This window comes from Thalassophryne amazonica, chromosome 13 (genome assembly GCF_902500255.1).
Source record: "Thalassophryne amazonica chromosome 13, fThaAma1.1, whole genome shotgun sequence".
NCBI classification, from domain to species: Eukaryota; Metazoa; Chordata; class Actinopteri; order Batrachoidiformes; family Batrachoididae; genus Thalassophryne; species Thalassophryne amazonica.
The window spans coordinates 57,722,323-57,742,572 of record NC_047115.1 but is presented as its reverse complement, the minus strand read 5'-3'; the positions used below and the strand labels follow the sequence as shown (position 1 = coordinate 57,742,572).

At 38.3% G+C, this 20,250-nt stretch overlaps 1 protein-coding gene and 1 long non-coding RNA gene across 2 annotated transcripts in view; both read right to left on the bottom strand.

The window, feature by feature from the left end:
• LOC117522962 (collagen alpha-1(XIX) chain-like) overlaps positions 1–20,250 on the bottom strand; it is a 256,577-nt gene that overhangs the window by 57,918 nt on the left and 178,409 nt on the right. Inside the window, exons 34-36 of the mRNA XM_034184381.1 lie at positions 18,068–18,202; positions 11,733–11,799; positions 11,464–11,604 (exon numbers count right to left, since the gene is read on the bottom strand). Of these exons, the coding sequence (XP_034040272.1) occupies positions 11,464–11,604; positions 11,733–11,799; positions 18,068–18,202 (343 nt within the window). The remainder of the gene's footprint in view (positions 1–11,463; positions 11,605–11,732; positions 11,800–18,067; positions 18,203–20,250) is intronic.
• On the bottom strand, positions 4,404–7,771 carry LOC117523208. The gene is made up of 3 exons (XR_004564444.1): positions 7,661–7,771; positions 7,592–7,593; positions 4,404–4,415 (listed from the first exon to the last, which is right to left on the bottom strand). It is a non-coding gene; the product is annotated as an uncharacterized LOC117523208 (long non-coding RNA).

Sequence of the window (20,250 nt, the reverse complement as noted above, 5' to 3'; positions counted from 1 at the left end):
GAGAGAGTGAATGTCTATATGTGGCGCTGCAACAGCCTTGGTGTACCCCTCTTCTCACTCAGTGACCACTATAGTAGGCTCCAATGCAGCCCCCCCACCATGAATCTTCATTGGGATAAGCAGGAATAGGAAATGAATGAAACAATGAATGAACTGATAAACTCAAATCTTCAAGGCCACCCCATCCATTCTCCATGTTACATGGCATTATGTCAGGAAGGGCATCCGGTGTAAAACTTGTGCCACATGAACATGCCGATCCATCTCGGATCTGCATGTCAGTATCGAACTTACTATTATTCATCTGTTACATCCCAATTCATACATGATTACTAACCACAGTTAATTCTCAATTCATTGTTTAGTGAACAGTTATTACTGCATAAACTAACATGAACACCATTAATAAATTATAAATAAATTGGTTAACACTTAATTGTTAGCTGATGCTTATTACTGCATTAACTAATATGATAATTAATACATTATTATTAGTTTAATTAACTCTTTATTAACAGTTAATTAATGCTCATTACTGCATCAACTAATTGAAATTAAAGTACCTTTATTGCAAAGTGTTTCCAATTACATAGATAATGATGAAGCTATCCAAGTGAATGAGACTAACGGACTGTTGTTTCCAGAGGTGGATAACTCCAACTTCATTGAGTAAAAATTCTACCATGTATTGCTTCTACCTGTGCACCTAAAACAGGTGATTTTACTGATTAACTCATCTACCTGCCTGAAGAGCTTGACTAATTAGAATCAGCTGGTTTAATGGGTGCATGGAACAAATATAGAGTCTTTCAGGGTCCCATCATTCCCTGTGCACTTGGAGGGGTTCCAGTTTGACTCACCGGCTGTAAATATAAAAAATGGCATCACCACTCATCACGTATGAGGAAAAGAAATGCAAAGCACCATGAAATGCAGTCACTGAAGGCATTCAAACAAAACATAATGTATATATAGATTTTTAAAAGCTATTTTTTACAAATACCAAGATGAATTACACCCAGGTTACATGCCATTGATATTTCCGTTCCAGAAGGTCCTTAATTTCTTGATAACTGTGAGGAAACAACAAATCTCTGTGCGACGCCATATCAGCGTGTAACCTCTTTCGTTATTTCTTTGTCAAGAGAAATTGTACTATGTGGCCTCCAGCTTGTAATATCATAGTAAGTGTGCCATATATTATTTGACCAGTAGACGTCAGTAGTTTCCAGTGAGCTCTTACACATAGCTTACATCTCGACATAGCTGTTTCCGCTCTGTGAAAGTTTTTTTTTTCTTTGGTTAGCTTTCCTTTTTAAAGATCATTTTGCTGTAGCTAGTAATTCCTGGCTTCCCTGCGTGTTCCTACTGAGGTGCTACCCACGCAGGCACGTGACATACTTCAAGCACTGTTGAGTCTTTCGATTGCTGCCATGCTTGGTCTTATTTGATGTACAACCTGACTTGTAAATAATTAAAAAGTCTGTATTTTGTGATATTTCTGCTTTCTTGTAGATTTTGCATCAACACAATGTGATGACAATTGAAAATATCCATCATTTTGCAAAATGATGGATATTTTGGTGTTGTTTATCGTGTCAAAGCGAACATTATTCTGATATTATTTACAATTTTGTATGTTTTGTGATGTTGACTGGCTGCTGTACATTCACGATTACCTCTCAGTTGTGACAACAAGCACATGCATAACAAAAGGAAGGTTGATGTGCACAAATCTCAAGGGTATGCAAGTCTTACATATTATTCAAAGGCTTTCTCAGACTCACTCCATGCAAAGGTGTTAAGTGTTCAGTTGAAAACAGGAGGATGCCGAGTAAGAATGTGAGGGGCTGAGAAAATATTTCCTCACGAGGTACTTAATGTAATGGAATCTCCGGACTAGCGGTTGGATGGAGTGCATCAGAAGCACGGACAGGAGTATCAAGCATGGCACTGCCTGGCCAAAAGGGGAAATGCTTCACTGCTTGCATGTCAGAGAAACCTCATAAAAAAGGCTTATGAATGCTCCAAAAGTGATTCTCAAGAGAGAAGGGCTATCCACACAATGTCACTATAATAAGGCTTCTTCCAACACTCACGGAGCCTGAGGCGTTCAATCAATGAGGAGATGTTCCATGGAGCAAAGAGCACTGTACCTTAAGCAATGAAACTGTATAGGACACAGGGTAAGGTGGCATGCTGGATTGGTGCATGACACTGAAAAAGCTAAATGGTGTCTGTACACCGCTGCACATTAATTGTTCTGAGGGCCACTAATGGATGAAAGACACTGGCAAATATTGCATTGCTGCAGATTGTTTTCATGCTTCAGTGATCAGAGTGGAATTATGCACCAATTTAACACTGGAAGAAAAAGTGTTCACAATATTGATTCACTCATTCTACATTCAAGTCCATACGTATTTGGACAATGACAATTTTTGCATTTTTTGCCTCTTTACACCTAAAACTAGAGCACAGGTGCTCATAGAGTGCAAACCTCCGCCAACACTACCTTCAAATTCCACAAATTTGTACTTTGGAAAAAATTTTCAAGGTCATAGTCCTGTTAGAAGTGGGTTTTCATAAGCTAAAATATAATACAAAATATAGTTCAAAAGGGTTTTTCAATGTTAAAATCAAATATCCGCTAAATCTGCAATATGGATCAGATCCGGATCAAACTTTGACAGGTCATAGTGAGTGAATTTTGCACCTCACTTTCAAATATGAGTGTGATTGGAGCACATTTGATTAAGATCTACAACTGTAATGTAAAATATACATTATTTGGGGATTTCAATTGCCAAAGATTCTGTAATCCGGATCAGATCCAGATCAAAGTTTGTCAGTCCATAGTGAGTGAAAGTCTGCACCTCACTTTCAAATATGAGAGTGATTGGAGCGCATTTGATTAAGATTTAATGTAAAATATACAATAAATGGGGATTTCAATTGCCAAAAAATCTGTAATCCGGGTCAGATCCAGATCAAAGTTTGTGAGTCGATAGTGAGTGAAAGTCTGCACCTCACTTTCAAATATGAGAGTGATTGGAGCACATTTGATTAAGATTTAATATAAAATATACATTAGATAGGGATTTCAATGGCCAAAAACAAAAAAAAATCTGTAATCCAGCTCTGATTGAGTTTAAACTTTGTCAGTCGATAAAGGATACCATCTTACATAACGCTCTCAAATATGAAAGAAATTCAACCTTTGTTGACAGAGTTATGAATTTTTGAAAATTTGTTCAATGTTCAAGGATAGGGAATTTTCCAATTTTTTGACTTTTGACCTATGACCTTGAAAACTGAATCAGTTCTTGCCTATGAGGATATGAATCTTCAGTAAAAAAAAAAAAAAAAATCATAATACATGAAAAACTGTGGGTTCCAAGCTGTTCAAAAGCAAACTAACAAACAGGCGAAAACACAACCTCCACCAGTATTTGTTGGTGGAGGTAAAATGATGATGTGCTTGTAGGGCTGTTTTAGCTTGAATTTAATGGTTTTTACAGACACTGCATCAATCATTTAGGAATTATAGCCACTTGTATACACAGTTCCTCCATTTTCAGAACACATACAAAATTGAATGAACTAAATATACAGAATATAGTTACTTCTTAGTAACTGAGTGATTGTGCATGAAGGACACTTGTGAGGAAACCCACTAAGACACCCAGCATTGTGAAGGTGCAATATACTTCTGTAGCTAAGTGTAAAAATTGTGCTAAGAACAACTTTTGCCTGTTGCATCATCAGCTATTCAGTTTCATGCTGGGGTGGTGCGGTGAAGGATTTTCTTAAAAAGAAGTGAAATTTTAGCTGTAGTTTGCCAGAAGACATATGGGAGACTTATGGGCTAGATCTAATGTGTTTTCTTGCATAAAAATCATTCCATGTTCCACTCGATTTACCGATCGATCTACGTTCCGATCCTCACCTATGGTCATGAGATTTGGCTCATGACCAAAAGAACGAGATCGCGAGTACAAACGGCCGAGATGAGTTTCCTCCGCAGGGTGGCTGGGCGCTCCCTTAGAGATAGGGTAAGGAGCTCAATCACTCGGAAGGAGCTCGGAGTCGAGCCGCTGCTCCTCCATGTCGAAAGGAGTCAGCTGAGGTGGCTCGGGCATCTTTTCCGGATGCCCCCTGGACGCCTCGATGGAGAGGTGTTCCGGGCACGTCCCACTGTGAGGAGGCCCCAGGGAAGACCCAGGACACGCTGGAGGGACTACATCTCTCAGCTGGCTTGGGAACGCCTTGGGGTTCCCCCGGAGGAGCTGGAGGAGGTGTGTGTGGATCGGGAGGTCTGGGCGGCTTTGCTTGAGCTGCTGCCCCCGCGACCCGACTCCGGATAAAGCGGAAGAAAATGGATGGATGGATGGATTTTCCACTCCACCATGAGGCTGTGACAAATGGTGCACTCTTCACTGTTACTGTCACGTTAATATCACTTCTTCAATTCTTCTTGAGCCCTATGTGCCGCCACCTGCCTTGCAGTCTCAAGTTACTCACTAAAGTGTTCCAAGGGTAAAAAAGCGGTCAGTGAGTTACTTTGTTCATCATACACCATTTATTAAATACCCTACTATGTGAGGTTTTAAAGTTTTCCAGTGTTTATGGTTGGTGAACTGGTTCTTATATAATTGCATTAGATTTCTCTTTCAATTTACAATGGTTTGTTTTTGCGATGTTTTGTTATTTATGCATGGATTTATTATTTTTATTTTATGCCAATTCAGTTTCAAACATAAAGCATTTTGTGTTTGGTTTTAAAGCAATTTACATTTCATTTTATTCACGGTTTGTCCAATCACGATCACATTATCACCTTTAACCTCTGTAGAGTTGTCTGGGTATTGTGGTGGCTTCCTTCACTCATCACATTTCTGGCACGGTCACAATTTTTAAGACCTGCCAACCCCAGACAGATTGATATAAAAGCAGCCCAAGTCATATTCCGTGACTTGAAAATCTTCAAGTATCCCGATTTGTGTAAAAAAAAATCTGCCCATAAAAGTCACGATTTGTATTAGTAATAGTCCTTATATTTAGTATATACAGTTATTCATTGGCTCAGAAAAAGGGGGCACTACTTTATGTATGTGAATGGCTGTAATTCCAAAGTAGTTCATGTGAAATTTTTAATTAAAGCTTAACGTATAAATTACAAGCACATTCTGATTGTTTTCCATTTCAACTCAGTTGTGGTGGTAGAGTCAAAATGACAAAATAATGCGTCACTGTCCAAATACTTATTGAAACGTCTGTATATATTAAAAGAAAGTATTTATTTTATTTTTTGCAAAACTGCATCAAATACAAAATATTGTTGTAAATTTACTGATTTTTCTATAATGTGCAGGACAAAGTAGAGTAGCTTTGTGACATCCATTGTCTGACATCATAAAAGACACTTTGTTACCGTCAGAGCCAATTAATATACAGAACCACAAAAGTTTTAAAAGAACAAAATGTAAAATTTACAAAACAGTCACACAAGAACCACACTTTTATCATTTTCATTATGATCACAAAACCAAAAGCTCAACAGGATGATAAATGCACAAATAGTTACAAGAAAAGAAGAAAGAAAAACATCCTTCTGAGTGTTGTGTAACAGCCTGAGACTTTCACCCAAGTGAAATCAAACCATGATGGGGGGGACTTGAGAATTCAACAGATAGGTTATTTTTCTCTATGAAAAAATCACTTTGGCATAGTGGGAGAAAAAGTCAAATTGGATATTCCAAAGGAGCACAGTCTCCGGTGGAGGATGACGAGAAATAATGAGGAAATATTACCCCAAACTCTTTCCCCAACATAACGGAGGTGCACGCCAATGGAAACAAAAGAGAAGTTTGCGGTTCATCAAGGGAAATAAATGTCCTGTTTATTGTTAATAAATATTTATTGCCAGGCTGCCTTAAGAAACACCTATAAAACACCCCTTTGAAGCATAAAACATTCAAAACAAGCAAAAGAAAACCCAACACGTAACGCAAATGGCATTAATCGAGCACATACTGTATTTATAGTGTGGTAGTTGCTTACTTTGACTATATTATTCATGAATGGAAGAACAAGCAGCATTTTATATCACAGCAAACAATTCTGAACACTGTGAGGTAGATACAAAGCTCAAAAAGAAAGGCCAGTGCAGTGGCGCTTTGATCGGCACCATCACAAAACACACGTTTCCTCTTCAAAAGTGAGCTGTAGTTCTGCTGCAGACACGATGCAATTCTAAGCGAGTCTGAAGTTAAAGCCTGACCAGCAAAATGTTAGTTTGAGCAGTCAGAACGTTCACCCTCTTTCCTGACTATGCTCCTTTTGTGCAGTACGTTAGCGCTTTATATTTTCTTTCCTTTTTTCACCAAAGTAAAGTATCAATACTGAGGCTCTTTTCTGTCCATACTGATGATACTTTCACTTATTCACAGCCAATTCTTCGTCTGTCTTCACATTTTCCAGAGAGCTGCTGTGCACCACACTCCTGGCCTTGCCTCTGCTTCCCGACCCTCAGTCTGCATTGATATATGGGTCTAGCAAGAGAGAAATACCCATGAATCCTGACAAAATGTCCACCTGCATTGCCCCCAACTCCCCATTTGTTACAAAGGATCTTGTACTGTTGGCTGACTTTTTAACCTGTGGCCATGTCCAACTTTGTTCTTCTACATGCATTAGCAGAGTTTTCCTCCTTCATGGCTTCTTTGTCAAACACACTGTGCAAATGTTGTAGGCGCTTATGGATAAAAAAAAACCCAAATCAAAACAAAAAAAAAAAAGCAGTAAAGTGAGGATGAATAGTCTTTGTTAATGAACAACATATAAAGTATGAATCAGAGATGGAAAACCTTGGTTTCAGGGAGTAAGAGTCCCATCAGATATTTCTTCCATCCACCCATTATACCAGGTGACTAGAATTAGTTAAACTCTTTTGCCAGGTAACTGATCTAATCAGTGAAATCAGCTGGTGTACGGTCAAAGCCTTTGTACAGTCAAAGTGTTTTACTCACAGAAGCTGGGATTTTCAACCTCTGGTGAGCATAAGGTGGTGGGGGGGCTGGAATCAAACTAGATAAAAAGTGCTCAGGGAGCATAATGATGCCACACCCACATTTTAAAGTATCAGGTATGTACAGAAAATGTTACATAGTCTTTTAAATAGTCAAGATCACCACCAACAACAAAATATGTATCCATTTCCATAGAATTTGATATTAAAATTAAAATTTCCCATTAGCATGGTGCCAGAAGGTTTTCCTTGACTTCTGACTTTGGTCAGTGACCAATCCTCACTCACTAATCTTCAACTCCTTTTAATTGCTATTTTATGTACTTTGTATTTTCTTTTAATTATATTTTACAAGCAGCAGTGGCCTTGGTGGTTACCAGACCTAGGCTTTCGAACGGAAAGAAACTGGCAAACGAGCTACACCGTACATGTAACTTCCACCACATCTGCTATATATACCAAATAAAGCCAAGGGGTCGATCTGATTTATCAAAGTTCACAAAATTCTAATCATGACATCCTCATTAAATGACCTTTCAATTTGGAGAGATACCAGAAGACAGCTTTTACTGTTTTTGAACTGGGGAGAGTGGACTCATTCATCTACATATGAATTCACTATCTCTAGACCAGGTGGTTCAGTGGGATAAGGACTTGGGCTACCAATATGTAGATCTGAGTTTGATTCTTAGTCATGGTACCCGTCTCTGGCCTTGGATGTGACACTCCATGTGCACTGTCCCAGTCTGGTACCAGTCTTGGCTTGGAAAGTAACCTGCGTCAAACTGGTATTCCACCCATCCCATCAGTCACTTCATGGAATGGAATGTAGGGATAAAAACCAGCACCAATAGACCTCAAGGACTATATAGGACTTCCTATGCACTCACTGTGTTTTACAGAGTACCTGCCTTTTTGAAAGCCTCAAAACATATGAATGTTCCTTTTTGGTTTTATTTGTGTAAAACACATTGAACTGCCCCTCTACATGAATTATGCTATATAAATAAACTTGCCACTGCTATTGCTATGTACCAGAACTGGGCTGCAGAAACATGCCAGCTGGTGCTCTGATGAGTCAAAATTTGAAATATTTGACTCTCACAGAAACACATTTGTTATCCAAAGCCCTGGAGAGCAGTACAAGGATAAATGTCAGCAGACAACAGGGAAGCATAGTGGAGGTTCCATGCAGGCTTGGGATTTGGTCAGAATTAATGGTCTTAATACGGAGAAGCCCCGGCAGATACTTATCCATCACACAATACCACCAGGGTGTGATCGATCCCAAATATGCAGTCAAAGTCATAAAAACATTTTAGTGAAAAGAAAAACAATAGATAGAGCGACAGAGAAGACGGTGTCATCAGCAGGGCTCAGACATCAACATCATTGAGTTACCTGTTATTACACCAAGAGACAGAAACAACTGATGCAGCACAAATCCACAAATAACTGAGGTTTCTTCTCCAAGATGTTTAGAACAACATGCCAGCCAAGTTCCTCAATGAACTGACACCGAGTGCACTGAGATGTGATGCTGGCTTGAAGGCAAAGGGTGGAAATATTGATTTAATACAGAGCATTTTTTCCTGCTTCAGCAAGATGCATGTTGTTCATAATAATAATAATAATAATAATAATAATAATAATAATAAAGAACAACAAATGTGAAATTATTGTTTAAATCATCCCCACTTTACAGCCAGCCCCCCCACAATCACACAGATATAAATGCCTAAACCTTTTGCACATCAGTGTGTTTAACAAAACCATGAGACACATACAGTTGTGCTCATAATTATTGACAGCCCTGATTTTTGAGTGCAGAATTTAAAATATGTTCAGACATGAATGCAAATAAATAAATTTTGTATAATGAGAATATTTAATAAACTGTCCAAAGTTTCTGAACAACAGCAATCAAACAAGTTCTTTTTCAAAGTTGCCTTTTATCTCCAGAATTTTAGAAAAAGTGGTGGCCAAACAGCTTAATGAGGTTTTAGCTAAACACAATATTCTTGACAAATTTCAATCTGGGTTCCGTCACTTGTATTCTACAGAAATAGCTTTTCTTAAAGTTTCAAATGATACTGATAATGAGTAGAGATGCAGGTGATTGTTTGGTACTTTTGGATCTGTCTGCAGCTTTTGACCCTGTTGATCATGGTGTTTTAATTGAGAGATTAAGGACATGGGTGGGCATTTCTGGGTCAGCCCTAGATTGTTTTTTATCCTATCTCTCTAACAGGAGTTTCTCAGTTGCTGCAGCTAAATATACATCCTCTTCTGCCATTCTGTCCTGTGGTGTGCCCCAAGGTTCAGTTCTGGGACCTATTCTATTTGCATTGTACTTTCTCCCACTTTGACATATTTTAATGATGTCTCATATCATTGTTATGCAGATGACATACAGCTGTATATCTCCTTTTCTCCACAAAAATGTTTATAGGGTATCTGTTCTTCAAAACTGTATTAATGTCATAAAAAAAACTGAGTGGCTACTAACTATTTGTCACTTAATACAGCAAAAACTGAAGTCCTTTTTTGTGCGCCTGATAAGTTTGTTCGCTCAGTGATTAAGAACCTTGGCTCTCTGTCCTCTTTTGTTCACTCAGCAGTCAGAAATTTGGGTGTTACCTTTGATCAGGCTCTCAGATTTGATGCATGTTACCTGTCTTGTGTAATCATGCTTCTTTCATTTACGAAACATTGCCCGCCTTAGAAACATTGTGTCTCAAGCTGAGCTGGAACAGATCTTTCATGCCTTTATTTCTTCACATCTTGATTACTGTAATTCACTGTTCTCTAGCCTCAGTACGTCTTCGCTGGACCACGTACAAATGGTCCAGAATGCAGCTGAAAGACTACTTACAAGGTTGTCTAAGTGGTCTTGTGTAACACCCATTCTGACCCTTTTGCATTGGCTCCCAATTCGGTTCAGACTGCAATTTAAAATATAGGTGATGACTTTTAGAGCTCCGCACAGTCAAATGCCACTCTACATCAGTGAACTCTTGCACCCTTATGTGACAAGCAGGTCTCTGAGGTCCGAGGACCAAAACCTGTTGGTTGTACCAAGGTCAAGGCTGAAGACCAAAGGAGACTGTGCATTTGAAGTTATGACACCCAAAATATGGAATGCACTGCCACTACACCTATGTTCCATTGACTCTGTTGGAAGTTTTAAGCTCAAGACCTATTTGTACAGACTTGCTTTTAACTAGTTTTATGTTATTGCTGCTTTTAGTTTATGTAGTTTTATTTCTGTGTTCTTAAATTCCTGTAAAATCACTTTGTAATTTTATCTTTAAAGGTGCTTTACAAATAAACTTTACTTACTTAGTACTTACTAAAATTCTAAAACCATTTAATGTTTTTAATGTAATTAAAAGAACTCAGAATGCTCTATCTCATTAATGGACTTAACAAATGCTGTCAACTTTGCCATTTTCAGCTGAGATATCTAGATTTCTTGTCCCCAGTTAGGCAGAATTGCACCACTAGGTAGTGCTATCAAGCATATGAGCATACTCAAAATGTTCCACATCAAATATTTTCTCTGAAAGTATTTAAAACACTCTCACATTGTTGAATGCAAATTATCAGTAAATCACAAGTCTTTACAAATGATTTAATCTTTTAAAATAATTTTAGAACATTTAAAAGGACTCAAATGGCTGCTGTGCTTTAAAAGCAATTTTTCAGAAATACAGCAAATCAGAATGGGGTTACCATATCAAATAATCCATGATGCAGTTGTAGAATTTCTCCCTGTGAGAAAAATGTCATCCTGTGACATTAGCTGTATAGTTGATGCGTTTAAATACAGTATAAACTTCATTTGTCAGGTATGTGAGAATTGTGCCAATGGATTCTGTCTTGGTTAACAAGCTGTTGAGTGAGGAGATTGCTGGTTTGCTTAGAGATGTACAAATGTGTGCTGTTAAAATTATTTCATTATTCATCTCATGCACACAAATTAATTATTAATTATGTGTAATCTCTAAGCAAGAGCATTTTGAGTGGGATACATTTTTTCTCTCTCTTTGGTCATGGTCCTAGTTTTGGGATTCTCTGGTTCCGCATTGGTGCCAGAGGTGCTTGGGGCCGTAAATCAGCTTGCAAATCTAGTTTTATTTTATTTTAAAATTGACCATAGTTGCAAAAGCACCCTTATGCAAAATTATTTTATTTGCCGTTACTTCTGAACATATTTTTAAATTTGTACTTAAATAATTCTGGGTAACAATAATTGTGACCAGCACTACATGTATGGTGCGGAAATATACAAATGTTAATTTATGTCAGACAAATGAGGGTTAATTGTGAAGTTTGGCTAATAATTCTAAGCAATCAAAGGTTAAGCATGTTATTTGTTGTTGATTTTTAACACAAGTTTAATTTTCTGAAGACGTGCTTGTTGCCACTACCTTGAGGACCAGGGGGTCCAGGCTCTCCTGGTGGGCCTGGTAACCCATCTTTCCCAGGAGGTCCTGGTGGCCCTTGCTGGAACTGTGATGCTAAAATGCCTGCGTGTGTCTTTTGCAGTCTGGAAGCACTGGGCAGCTTATCTACAAGGCAAGAAAATTTCATATTTAGAGTGCACAAAGATTAGACATAGCTTAAAAACAAGATAAAGCTGAACAATGGGGTGAAAATACATATAATTTGGAACAATTGTGGATTCAACATCTGGTACCTTCAATGATCCTCATTACTTCATTTCGGATGAACGTTTTAATTTCCTCCATGAAGCTGGCATCATCCTGACAATAGGGGAAAGAATAATACAAACTTCACTATTGCATACAAAAAGTAATTAAGCAACTGCAGTGACTTCACGACACTAAAGATGATATTTATCTTTGTGTGGAAAATCAGCTTGCTGCCTGTCATGTATCTCAATTCAGAGGGCTCTGTTGCACATTCTTTGTTGAAACTGATGACATGGGACACAGATTATTGCTAAAATTTTATTCATAGCCCTTATCTGCCTAGTCAGTGAAATCCTACCCTGCACAACAATACTACATTGAGCTTTAAAAACTGGATAAAATAAAATGGAATATTAAAATAGATATCAGAACATTATGAACAGATTTCCTGCTTCTACTTTATATTTATTCTACATGACTCAGCTCACTTGTCTAAGTGCAAAAGTACATCGTCACCCCAGCTTGCTATGACTCTAAATGTATTTAAACCAAAGTGAAAACATAGATCAGTTGAAATGTTTGCAGTTTGAGTATGAAAAAATAATGCAAAAAATTAATTAAATTATGTATCTCAACTATTTTGTGAACTAATTGTGTTTTGTTTTTTAAAAATCGCATCTGGCTGCATTTCATTCCATAGAAGACATTGCTGAATAATGAAGGTCATTAAGAGTATTTGCTGAAATGGAACAAAGATTATGATGATATGGAAAGACCCAAAATCTGGATGAACTGTATCTGCTAAAAACAATCGCTCCACAACAACACGTATCACATTCGTTACTAACCAGAAAGCCAAAAATACGATCAGAAAAACAAAGTTGGACATAAACATACTCCATAAATACCTAAACAGAATCGGAAAAATGCACAGATTAAAAGCTTACCAGCTAACAACCTGGCCATCTGTAAGCAAGTTCTTCATGGAGGTGAAGAAAGCGAACAGGCCTGACCATGAGCCCAAAACCGCCAGCAGCTTTCATAATTTGGCGATACCATAAGTTTGTGTGATTATATAGATAAAACAGCCATATACTAAACAAATTCTTAACCCCTTAAGCCCTAGAGCCTATTTCACCAAAATCACATACCCATACATTATGATTTATTTCTCAGCTTGTACAAGGTCAAAAATCCAAAAATTTGGATCAGCTAAAAGACAGGTCCTAGGAGATGTTGTGGATGGAAAAAAATTGAAAGTATATAATACTTGGTAGGAGTAAATGAGGTTTTTTTTTCCCCCCAAAAATTAATTCTGATTGATGTTTTTATTTGCTTGGCGTTTCAGCTGTGGTTAGTTGATATGTGATTGAAGTGGATACTTTTGTAGAGGAGACTTCGCTTGACATTTTGATGTATAATAGGTGTATGTTGGTGTCAGCATTGGTTAGTTATGAGTGTTCAAATATTCCATAACAGGGCAAGTCCCCAAATTTGGGGACTCTAGGGTTTAAGAGGTTTAACCTCACTTGCTCGGTCTGTATGGAAATATCAGATGCTCGGTCCATACTTACACCTCAGTCTGATATTTTCCCATACAGACCTCCCGCTAAGTTAATAATCCTTTATTAATCTCTAAACCAGAATGGGCATTTGGTTTAGTTTGAGTCAGAGATAAAGCAATGAAAACACATATCTTGAAAGCCCACTATAGAAGCTTAAGGGTGTTTAGTCAGCAGGAAAGGTGATGGTCTGAGTTTTAAGGGATGGAAAAGACAATATGGTGGTGGACTACCTTCCAAAGCAGAGGTCATCAACAAGGGCCAAGATGGTGAACATTTTCCTGGCAACTGATTGCCTCAGCAGGCGGTTTCATGATGGGGTCTTAATTGGAAGCCCTGGCCATCAGTAAAATCACTTACTAAGATGATCAGTGGTAAGATAAAAATACACCGTCTTAGCCTCCTTCTGTTCCCAAGGGTCAAACCATAATCATTTTGCTGAAAGGGCTGTGAGACGATATCATGAACAAAACCCCAGAAGCTGACAGAGAGGAGGTCTTGTTTAATTCACACAATGTCGAGTCATTGGTTGCTATTGCGGCTGTATGCGACAAGTGGCCTCCAACTGTTGGAACAGGCCAGAATACTTTATGGTTTGGTCCCATTTCACTTCCATCCGTTTCTGGGGCAAGCTACCTTTAATAATGGAGTGGATTTCGTAACATGGTTGACCACATAGAAAAGCATTCCCTATAGACATGGTTCACAGTTACTACCACAGAACGGAGATTAACCTCATCATTGTCACAACAAAAAATTTAAAATTCTGAAGTAGCTGTTTTCCACCGACATGAAGCAAAATTCCTTCAAATGTTGTACATTTCAGGAAAAACACATATGCTTGTCCCACTGAAATGAATTTGCAAATATATATACTTTTGGTATAATTTCAATTTTGAAATGTCCGTTGAATAAATATACAGAACATATTTTTAAACAACCAAGTAGAAACTACTATACTTCCTTTATCAAATGTTACTATTTTATCCAAATTATCCATATTAAATAAAGACAAAGACATGTAAGAACAAACAGATAGCAGACAAGATAAATTATTAATATTTATCATTGCAGTCTGGATTTATTCCACTCACTTATCACGTAAATGGAGGTCTGCTACCAATGCATGTCGGCATTTTGCCTCACTAACATGTTCATAATGTTGTGGCTGCTCACCACATAACAATGAATAGCTGCCATATAACATGTAGGTGTAGGAGCTGTACGCCCCTTGAATTAAAATGACAAATATCTGACAGTTAATGTCTGCAGCTGGCTGAATGTCAGACACCAAATAAAACTGTATATTTTTCCAAGGTTAAATAGTGTAAGATGGCAGATTAATAATTACACAATTAGCCTCCCTCTTCTCCTCCTGTGTGACAGCAACATCCACAGCATCCCTATATACAACCCCTGGCAAAAATTATGGAATCACCGGCCTCGGAGAATGTTCATTCAGTTGTTTAATTTTGTAGAAAAAAAGCAGATCACAGACATGACACAAAACTAAAGTCATTTCAAATGGCAACTTTCTGGCTTTAAGAAACACTATAAGAAATCAGGGAAAAAAAATTGTGGCAGTCAGTAACGGTTACTTTTTTAGACCAAGCAGAGGGAAAAAATATGGAATCACTCAATTCTGAGGAATAAATTATGGAATCACCCAGTAAATTTTCATCCCCAAAAACTAACACCTGCATCAAATCAGATCTGCTTGTTAGTCTGCATCTAAAAAGGAGTGATCACACCTTGGAGAGCTGTTGCACCAAGTGGACTGACATGAATCATGGCTCCAACACGAGAGATGTCAATTGAAACAAAGGACAGGATTATCAAACTCTTAAAAGAGGGTAAATCATCACGCAATGTTGCAAAAGATGTTGGTTGTTCACAGTCAGCTGTGTCTAAACTCTGGACCAAATACAAACAACATGGGAAGGTTGTTAAAGGCAAACATACTGGTAGACCAAGGAAGACATCAAAGTGTCAAGACAGAAAACTTAAAGCAATATGTCTCAAAAATTGAAAATGCACAACAAAACAAATGAGGAACAAATGGGAGGAAACTGGAGTCAACGTCTGTGACCGAACTGTAAGAAACCGCCTAAAGGAAATGGGATTTACATACAGAAAAGCTAAATGAAAGCATCATTAACACATAAAACAGAAAAAAACAAGGTTACAATGGGCTAAGGAAAAGCAATCGTGGACTGTGGATGACTGAATGAAAGTCATATTCAATGATGAATCTCGAATCTGCATTGGGCAAGGTGATGATGCTGGAACTTTTGTTTGGTGCCATTCCAATGAGATTTATAAAGATGACTGCCTGAAGAGAACATGTAAATTTCCACAGTCATTGATGATATGGGGCTGCATGTCAGGTAAAGGCACTGGGGAGATGACTGTCATTACATCATCAATAAATGCACAAGTTTACATTGATATTTTGGACACTTTTCTTATCCCATCTATTGAAAGGATGTTTGGGGATGATGAAATCATTTTTCAAGATGATAATGCATCTTGCCATCGAGCAAAAACTGTGAAAACATTCCTTGCAAAAAGACACATAGGGTCAATGTCATGGCCTGCAAATAGTCCGGATCTTAATCCAATTGAAAATCTTTGGTGGAAGTGAAGAAAATGGTCCATGACAAGGCTCCAACCTGCTGATCTGGCAACAGCAATCAGAGAAAGTTGGAGCCAGATTGATGAAGAGTACTGTTTGTCACTCACTAAGTCCATGCCTCAGAGACTGCAAGCTGTTATAAAAGCCAGAGGTGGTGCAACAAAATACTAGTGATGTGTTGGAACATTCTTTTGTTTTTCATGATTCCATAATTTTTTCCTCAGAATTGAGTGATTCCATATTTTTTCCCTCTGCTTGGTCTAAAAAGTAACCGTTACTGACTGCCACAATTATTTTTCCTGATTTCTTATAGTGTTTCTTAAAGCCAGAAAGTTGCCATTTGAAATGACTTTAGTTTTGTGTCATGTCTGTGATCTGCTTTTTTTCTACAAAATTAAACAACTGAATGAACATCCTCCGAGGCCAGTGATTCCATGATTTTTGCCAAGGGTTGTAACCATCTGTTCTCGTTCTGCAAATGTCCTAACACTGGAAATTCAGCAATACATCACTCAAAGGACAATCATCCAAAATAAAAAGACAGCAGCCTTGATATCAGTAATTACCATGGGTCTTTCTCACTTACACACACACACACACACACACACACACACACACACACACACACACACACACACACACACACACACACACACACACACACACACACACACACACACACACACACACACACACACACACACACACACACACACACACAGCTTGTGTTTATTCAGTTAAGTCATTTCTCCCCTCATAGTTTACCTTTGTTCTTTGAGTTTATTCCACAAGCTCCTGTGGTGTTTCTGTGTTCAGGTTTTTCTCCGCAGCCCTTACAGCAATGTGCAGGTCTTTCTGTTTAGCATAGAGCAATGTGCTGGTGTCTCCTCATTTTTACTTTCAGTTTGATGTGCTGTTTTCACTTTTATGGAATTTCTTGCATTTGTGTCTTATTTTCTCCATGCCTTTAGTGTTCCATTTCTTGTCCCTTCCATGATCATAGATTAGTATCAATGTCCTCATATTCTGGCCCTTTGTGGTAATCCATTGTTGTAGTTTCCACATTTTATGCTCCCGTGTCTCGGCGCTCCTGCCTTTGACTGATGAGTGCCACACTTTTTTATGTCCTCTGCCAGATCATTGTGGTTCTATCCCACTTTCTCACACCTCACTTCATGTTCCCAGTGTTTTATCTAAAACCACATTTTTGACCTCTGCTGACTATTTTGACCTCTGAATTTGACTCTTTTGTGATTGACCTTTGCTTGAATAGTGACAACCCACCTCCCTTGTCTTTTGAAGCACTATTCCTCCAAAATTGCTTGCTATGTAACAAACTGCTATTGTGAACATTGTTAATGCCTCTACTGGGCCTTTGTGAAAGACAACCACCTGATCTCTGTTGCACCTTGTAAGGAGCTGCTGTCTGGACTCAATTCAGAATGACTCCTACCAGACCTGAAACTTTGTGGTTCCTAAGAACTGTTATTCATTGTCAAAAAGTCTTGTCACCAGAGTTTTTGAATAAATCCCATTTTTAAAAATCTTTTAATTCCTTTTATTTTGTTTTTTGAATTGTTTTGTATGAAGCACCTTGATGCAACTCTGTTGTGATTTGGTGCTATATAAAATGAATAAACTGAATTGAATTGAACATCACTCACTATTCTCATTCACTATGAGGGTGGTCTTCAGCATGATCAGTGACAGTAATAATCACCTTCATTTAGATAGAACCTTCCCAACCCTCATCAACAGCAACAACAGCATACAACCTACAGGACTCTAAATGCTTGCACTAAAAACAGCATTTTATCTTTGTGTTGAGTGTTATATAACTATTGTGACTGTGTACACTATGTGGAAAATGTCTGTGACACATTGAGGATTATTCATTGCTCTGCAGAGCTCAAGGCACACCCACACGTTTCTGTCTTTGTCTCGTCTCCATCTCTTCTCTGCCCCCTCTAGATTTCTGTTGTGCCTAGATGATCAGGAGTGGGAAGCACTGACCTGAAAGCAAACAGCAACCCCCCGCTCCCCCGCACCGTACAAAACCTTGTTTGACATTTCCTGCAGAAATCTGTGGCTGCACCATTTTCTATACATGGAACAACTTCTGAACTAGTTACACAAACATGGGAAGGAAGTGTATCGTTTCATTGGCTAATCTGAAACTTACCAACAGATTTAATGGCTCCAGTGATCCTGGAGGGCCAGCATCACCTTTTTGTCCTGGATGACCGATTGGTCCTGATTCACCTGTGCGCCCCCTTTCACCTTGAACACCTCTTTCTCCAGGAATTCCTGGGTCACCCTGTGGTGATGAAACCCAAACATGTCACCATTCTGTATGATTCATGGGATAACTGAAGAAAGTGTTACAGAGTGTTTGTGTTACGTTTAGCAGTAATAAAGAACCCAAAATTGCAGACAGTGAAGAACAAGGTGTGTGTCAAAGCCCAGGTGATTTATTGGCTGAACCAACAGCAAACAGTCCAAAGAGTTTGTGAGGTTACAAGTGCACAAAAAGTAATCCAAATGCGGTGGGGGCATGAGACAGAGAGACTACAGGGAAAACTAACTAACACGATCCAGAAAGAGCTTGACGACAACAGGGACTTCACAAAGACTATATACAAATATACTCACTTAACACTCAGACAGGTGCGAGCTTAATTACTGACTGACAAATGACAACAGGTGTGCGAAAAGAGTGAGCTGGAAATAAAGACATTTGAACAACAGCAATCAGAGATTTCAACGTCTGCCAAGGGTTGACAAGGACTCAAAATAAAAGATATGTGATTCACATCATGACCCGGTGCTCTGTTGAGATGATGTGCATCGTCGAGATGAGGTGCGTGGAACCTCCGCTCGACAGATAAGTCTGTTGAGATGAGGTGCGTCGTCAAGATGAGGTTCCTCGCGTAACTGCATATGTGTGTACTGAAAAAATTACTTGTTACGAAGTTCACTTATTTCGATGGGCAAGTAAATGTATAAATTGTTCATCCGAATGTAGTAATGTATAAAATCTACTCACTATAAAATGATAAGTATTTTTAACCTGGAGTTAGGTTATTTCGACAGGCAAAATATACATATACATACATTTATGCGCCTAATGTAAAATACAGAAAATGTTTTATTTACTAGGCTATAAATACACTGAATACAATTAATAAAAAAAAAACTTTGACGGAAAAAAACAACAACAAAAAAAAAAAATGCGCATGCGCAGTTGCATGTTGAGCGAGTTACATCATCTCCCCATGTGCAGTTGCGCGAGGCACCTCATCTCGACAAGTGACGCCTTCAAGTCCGGGGTAGAGCGATGTGCACGCATACGCAGTAGCGCAACGCACCTCATCTCGACATTCACCTCATCTCGACGGGACACCGGACGTTACCTGGATCCAGATTCCACAACACAATGCAATAATTGCATACTGATCCAGAATGCTCCGACTGATCAAGATGTTGCAATCTGATATTTGATTCATCAGCTGAAACAAAATAGTGTCTTCCTGGTCTTGGTTTTACATCATGATGTCATATGTTTCTGCTGCAGAACCTACATATTGAACTGGATCACTCCCAACATCCAACACCAACACAGTCTTCCTTTGTACAACAGCCACATGTAATTTAAATTTGTCAAGATCCATCAAGCAGATTTGAGATGATCCTCGAAATGGTGAAAGTTTAAAAAATGATCCAGAATCAGGATCACGATCTCAATCCACTCCAAAATTGATTGGCCTAATATCTATCTGTGGTGAAAATTTCATCAAAATCCATGCAGTAGTTTTGATGTAATCCTGCTAACAGACAGACAAATAAATAAACGCAATGATTTTATTACGTCCTTGGCAGACGTAATAATAAACAGAACACAAGGTGTAAAACAACTAAACAGAGATTTCAAGGGGAGTGGAAAATAAAAGCATAATAACAAAACATAACCGAAAAAGAAGAGAAATCATAAAACCACAATACTGATCAGAAAACTCATAATACATAAACCAATGTAGAACTTAGAAAAAAACCCACAGTGCCACAGTATAAAACCTAACATGAAATCTAAGAATGAAATAAAGAGGTAATCAAAACACAAACAACAGTCAGAACTAAATGAAAAAAACCTAAATCCAGAACTAAACCAGAGAAGCAATGTGGAACTCAGAGATAACATTGTGCACACAACACAAATGAAAAGACACAGAGACACAGACCAGCACTGACAACAGATAATAATAACACATATAACCAAAAACAAACAAAAACAGGACAGAACGCAAACCAGAATCAAAAAGCACAACCTAGACAGATGGATGCACACACCACAGTTTGATTTCCTTA